The sequence below is a fragment of the Mobula birostris genome, chromosome 1 (assembly GCF_030028105.1).
Source record: "Mobula birostris isolate sMobBir1 chromosome 1, sMobBir1.hap1, whole genome shotgun sequence".
Classification (NCBI taxonomy): Eukaryota; Metazoa; Chordata; class Chondrichthyes; order Myliobatiformes; family Myliobatidae; genus Mobula; species Mobula birostris.
In genome coordinates, this window is record NC_092370.1 from 63,809,590 (window position 1) to 63,815,819 (window position 6,230).

At 39.8% G+C, this 6,230-nt stretch overlaps 1 protein-coding gene across 1 annotated transcript; it reads left to right on the forward strand.

Moving 5' to 3' along the window:
- Positions 1 to 2,611: 2,611 nt before the first annotated feature.
- Positions 2,612 to 5,734, forward strand: LOC140196601 (fatty acid-binding protein, liver-like). Its single transcript, XM_072256072.1, has 4 exons — positions 2,612 to 2,758; positions 3,192 to 3,364; positions 4,638 to 4,739; positions 4,956 to 5,734. Exons 1-4 carry the CDS (start codon positions 2,686 to 2,688, stop codon positions 5,010 to 5,012), a joined length of 405 nt encoding a protein of 134 aa, XP_072112173.1. The 5' UTR covers positions 2,612 to 2,685; the 3' UTR covers positions 5,013 to 5,734.
- The last annotated feature ends 496 nt before the right edge of the window (positions 5,735 to 6,230 follow it).

The window sequence follows — 6,230 nt, forward strand, 5'->3', positions numbered from 1 at the left end:
TCTTTATTTCCATCTTTTACAGTTTCAAAATAACAAAAAAGGAAAAGGGCCCAGAGCAAAAGTTTGGGCACCTTGCATGGCAGTACCCCCTTTGGCAACTATTACAGCTTGTAAACACTTTCTGTAGCCAGCCAAGAGTCTTTCAATTCTTGCTTGGGGAATTTTCGCCCATTCTTCCTTGCAAAAGGCTTCTAGTTCTGTGAGATTCTTGGGCTGTCTTGCATGCACTGCTCTTTTGAGGTCTATCCACAGATTCGCGATGATGATTAGTTCGGGGGACCGACTGTGAGGGCCATGGCAAAACCTTCAGCTTGCACCTCTTGAGGTAGTCCATTGTGGATTTTGAGGTGTATTTAGGATCATTATCCTGTTGTAGAAGCCATCCTCTTTTCATCTTTGGCTTTTTTACAGACGGTGTGATGTTTGCTGGTACTGTATTTAATTGAATTCATTCTTCCCTCTACCAGTAAATGCTCCCCGTACCACTGGTGGCAACACAAGCCCAAAGCGTGATCGATCCACTCCCGTGCTTAACAGTTGGGGAGGGGTTCTTTTCATGAAAATCCGCACCCTTTTTTCTCCAAACATATCTTTGTTCATTGTGGCCAAAAAGTTCTATTTTAAATTCATCAGTCCACAGGACTTGTTTCCAAAATGCATTAGGCTTGTTTAGATGTTCCTTTGAACATTTGAATAGAAATTTTTGGCCACAATGAGCAAAGGAATGTTTGGAGAAAAAAGGGTGCAGAATTTCATGAGAAGAACCCCTTTCCAACTGTTAAGCACGGGGGTGGATCAATCATGCTTTGGGCCAGTGGCACGGGGAACATTTACTGGTAATGGGAAGAATTAATTCAATTAAATACCAGCAAATATCACACCGTTTGTAAAAAGAAAAAGCTGAAGGTGAAAAGAGGATGGTTTCTATAACAGGAGAATGATCCTAAACACACCTCAAAATCCACAATATACTACCTCAAGAGAAGCAAGCTGAAGGTTTTCCCATGGCCCTCACAGTCCCCTGACCTAAACATAATCGAAAATCTGTGGATAGACCTCAAAAGAGCAGTGCATGCAAGACAGCCCAAGAATCTCACAGAACTAGAAGCCTTTTGCAAGGAAGAATGGGTGAAAATCCCCCAAACAAGAATTGAAAGACTCTTGGCTGGCTACAGAAAGTGTTTACAAGCTGTGATGCTTGCCAAAGGAGGTGTGACTAAGTACTGACCATGCAGGGTGCCCAAACTTTTGCTTCAGGCCCTTTCACTTTCTTGTTATTTTGAAACTGTAAAAGATGGAACTAGACGAAGGGTCTTGGCCTGAAACGTCGACTGCACCTCTTCCTAGAGATGCTGCCTGGCCTGCTGCGTTCACCAGCAACTTTGATGTGTGTTGCTTATTTATTAATATATTTTTCTTTTTGCATTTGCAGTTCGTTGTCTTTTATACATTGTTTGTACGTCCTGTGGGGGGCGGTCTTTCATTGATCTGATTGTGCTTCTTGTATTCACTGTGAATGCCCACAAAAATGAATCTCAGAGTTATACAGTATATGGTGACACATATGTACTTTGATAATAAATTTACTTTGAACTTTGAGACGCTGCATAATCTGCTGTATTTATGTTAAATGTTTCAGATGGATGATTCCAGAAAGGTCAATTTTTGTGTGAACTCTAACCTCCGAATGATTTCCATCATTTTTCCAGGAGACTTCCAGCATCTGCGAATATTGTTTTGGAAACATTAAGTTAAACAAAAGAACTCCCTTGACACAGATTCCCCACTTCCCATATGCTCCCTATCAAAGTAAAAGTTGTAAGACCTGCCTAAAATTAGAAAACGCCATAATATGGGTAAGTAGGCAAATCCTACTAGTTGCACCATCATTTTTACTACTTGTTTCCAAATAATGTCATAAGAATCTTTTAGGAGACTGAACTGCTGGAAATGAAAGGTGGGATGTTTAAATTTAAAGTGGAGTTTACTCGCGGCACATACGCAGCTTTCACAAAGAGCATAAATTTACACTATTAATTAGATATCTAAGAAAAAGTTTTTTATAATTATTGCACTGAATACTGATATAAAGAATGATTGCAGGATCAGACAAATAAAGTTCAGAACCTTTACTGTAGATTTTTTTTAACTTCCACGCAAATGAACCACATTGTTTTGCTTTCAACCGTATGTGCCATGAACTCGCAGTTTCTCTTCATCGGCGTTGAATAGCGAGTGTAGATACAAGTGGCAGCCTTGGGAATATATATAAAAAAGCTCATTTGAGAATTTTGTTCTCGATTTCCTCAGTTAGTGCTGTGCTGAATGACAGCGTGCATTTGCCATCCCTGTAGCTATTCCTCTGAAAGTCCACCTTACTGATCCATGTTCTGGAAAGGTCACTTTAAGCACAAATGTCACTAACCGATCTGTACTCTGTCGTATTCCAGATATTTTTTTAGACTCTACTTGTCTGCGCATATTGATTAATTCTGAATTAATATGTGCATTTTCACTATTTGTTTTAGCCTTGCCTGCCTCTTTATGCCTGACGTTCCCACTCAGGATTGGTTTGAGTGATTTTGCACGTGGTTCTGGGTTTAAAGGCTGCAGAACGGCTTACAGCGGCTGCAGAGTCATTTTACGGTGGGGCGTTGAGGGTCTGAACGTAGCAGTGCCGCAGAAATGGTTGACGCATTTCTAGGAAAATGGGTCTTAGTCAAAACGGAAAATTTTGACGCCTACATGGTTGAAATAGGTGAGGATTCTACTCCTCTTGTGTACATTAATTTGTGCTCCCCTCCCCCATGTAATGTATGCAGCCGCACTGCTCTTCCCCTTCTGTGGTTCAAGCGGAGCTTTTTTTTAAATGTAACTGCAGCGGGTCCTAAAGATGAAATTATAGTATTGTACTATGAAATCCCACCATCTTGCTCTCGTTTGTAATGCGGCAGGAATTGCATAAAGACTTTGTTTTCTTCATTTAAAGGTGAAGGATCCGAGTTCAAATGTGTGAATCCATTTCAAAACCCCTCCTTGTTTTAAATTGTAATTTGAATTCGCAGAAACCCGGTTGACAGTTCACTGAAGTGGTAGCAGCATCGCTGCAAAACGGTTCCTCGTTGCATGTGGGACAAGCGATGTGGCCAGTGTCAGTAACATTTAAGAGTCCTATGCCGTTTGCCTTTCAGGAGTGGGAATGGCACTAAGGAACTTGGCTAAAATGGCTAAACCCACGACTACAATTACCAAGGACGGCGATACAATCACCATTGCAACCGACAGCACGATAAAAAGCACAAAGATTCATTTCAAATTCGGGGAGGAATTTGAGGAGACCACAGCTGACAGTAGGAAAACCAAGGTGCATGAACAATTAAGCTTGCTGTGCGTTCTACTGTAATTTGCTAAGTGTCGACTTCTCAAGGTGCAGATACTAATCCAGACAAAGGGCCGTCAATGAATGTTGTTTACTTGGCCTTTGACGAGGTGCCACACATAAATCTGCTTAATAAGAGCCCATGGTATTAGAGGAAAGATACTGGCATGAATGGAAGATTGGCAGGAGGCAAAGAGTGCGAATAAATGGGGCCTTTTCTGTTTGGCTGGCTGTGATTGGTGGTGTTCCACAGAGATTGGTGTTGGGACAGCTTTTTACGTTATTTATCAGTGATTTGGGTGAAGGAATAGCTGCCTTTGTAAATACGTTTGCATTTGATATGAAAATGAGGTGGAGTGGCAGGTAGTGTTGAAGCAAGGAATCTAGGATTTAAAACGGATTAGGAGGATGGTTAATTGTGTGGCAGATAGAATGTTAAGTAAGTAAGTGTATAGTCATGCACTTTAGTAGAAAGAATAAAGTATTCTAAACTATTCAAAAATCGGAGATGCAAAGGGACTTGCGAGCCCTCATGCAGGATTCCCTGCAAGTTAGCTTGTAGGTTGAGTCGGTGGGAAGGAATGTAAATGCAATGTTAGCATTCATTTGAGTACCATAACATAAGAGTGGGAAGTAATACTGAAGCATTATAAGACATTGATCAGACTGTACTTTGAGCATTGAGTAGTTTTGGGCCCCTTATCTAAGAAAAAGTGTGCTGGCATTCTTATCCAGATGATGATTATGAGAATGGTTTGGGAAATGAAGGGGTTAACATTTGGGGAGATTTGATGGCTCTGGGTGTGCACTCACTGGAGCTCAAAAGAATGAGGAGGGAATCTCATTGAAAGACCTAGATAGTGCAGAGGATGTTTTCTATTGTGGGTGGATCTAGGACAAGAGGGCACAGCCTTGGAGCAGATGTTCTTCCCTTTAGACCAGATGAGAAATTTCTTGAGCCACAGGGTGGTGAATCTGTGGAATAAATTGCGGAAGATTCCATGGAGGCCAAATCATCGAGTATATTTAAAAGTGGAGGTTGGTGTTCCTGATAAGTTCTTCGGTCCTCCAGCATTTTGAGTTTTTGATTAGTCAGTGTGTCAGATGATTTGGAGAGAGGGCAAGAAAATGGGATTGAGAGAGATAATAAATTGACTATGATGGAATGGTGGCGCAGACTCAATGGGCTGAATGGGTTAATTCTTCTCCTACAGTATGTCTTGTGGTCTAAATGTTCCTCTGTTTGCATCCCCAACAGACTACAGTGGTAATGGATAATGGCAAAATGATCCAAACACAACGGTGGGATGGAAAAGAAACAACCCTGGTTAGAGAACTGATTGATGATAAACTAATATTGGTAAGGACTTGTGCTCAGCATTGCCTAGTTCAGACTTTTTTGGGGTAAAGGTTTTTGTTGGTGGTGTTTGACCTTTTTAATGTTTAGTGTGAAAGTGAATGCCAATAAGCGCATTAGTATGGTGAGTCAAGCAATATATACACTTAGTCATTTAGTCCTGTAGTGAATCACCATGTTCTGTACATATAACTGATTCCTATGTCCTTTTTCAATCAGACTTGTACGATGGGAGATGTGGTGTGCACAAGAACCTATCAGAAGGGGAATTGTTGATCTGGAACAAGGATTGGATTGGCTCTTTTTCAGTGATCCACACTTGCTGCTTTTCTACTGGAGTTTCCCCTCAGTATTTTGTATAACTAGGACTGTTCTTTTTTCATGGCATTTTTTGGTTACATTTTGTAGCCTTGAACGGTTTTTTAAAAAAGTAAACTTCATGGGTTATGCTAGGATTTTATATGATTTTGAAAACAAATATAATTGAGTACATTCCTTGATATACTTTCATTATGGACGCATTAAACATTTAGAATCTGAAATGGTATGATCAAACATGACCTTTATGCTAATTAGAAATTATCTTGTGATGTTCTTCATAGAAAATAACCTTAATTTTGGATATAATCATAGTAATATGAAGGGTTTTAATTCTAGGAAAAAAGAAATGTGTAATTTCTCAAGGCTATGCAAGGTGTTCCCAGGTACATATGATTAAGCATTTTGCTCAATACTGGGCAATTAAGATGTCAAGCATTATTTAGCCTCTTAATTGTTCAATTGCCATGTATGTTTACAAATACAAATTGTACATTGCTCACTGTTACAACATTTGCCTGCCTGAAATTCTGATTTCCAAAGTTATGGCAACCCTTGCAATTTTTCAGTATTATGCAAGTTAATAAACAATAGAGCTGATGTACAAAAAGAATGGTCCTGTGTACAAATGGTGAAAAAAAACATTTATGCAGCTTTAATAAAATTTATGAACAAAGCAAGATTAGTGTGATGTCCCTTAATAGTGCTTGTTGGCTTCAATATTCAATGCTTAGGATGGGAAACAAAACTATTTTAATAAAACATTAAAATTATGCTAGTTCTGCCCAATTCTAAAGTGTAACACATTTTAGTCATAGTCATACTTTATTGAGCCAGGGGGAAATTGGTTTTTGTTACAGTTGCACCATCAATAATAACTAGTAATAGAATCATAAATAGTTAAATAGTAATCAGTAAATTATGAAATAAGTCCAGGACCAGCCTATCGGCTCAGGGTGTCTAACCCCTCATGGGAGGAGTTGTAAAGTTTGATGGCCACAGGCAGGAATGACTTCCTATGACGCTCTGTGCTGCAACTCAGAGGAATGAGTCTGGCTGAATGTACTCCTGTGCCCACCCAGTACATTATGTAGTAGATGGGAAACATTGACTAAGATGGCATGCAACTTAGACAGCATCCTTTTTTCAGACACCACCGTGAGAGAGTCCAGTTCC

Coding starts and splice junctions, on each gene's coding strand:
- LOC140196601 (XM_072256072.1), top strand. CDS start 2,686: ATGGTTGACGCATTTCTAGGAAAATGGGTCTTAGTCAAAACGGAAAAT. Junction 2,759..3,191: donor CGCCTACATGGTTGAAATAG/GTGAGGATTCTA, acceptor TTTGCCTTTCAG/GAGTGGGAATGGCACTAAGG. Junction 4,740..4,955: donor TTGATGATAAACTAATATTG/GTAAGGACTTGT, acceptor TTTTTCAATCAG/ACTTGTACGATGGGAGATGT.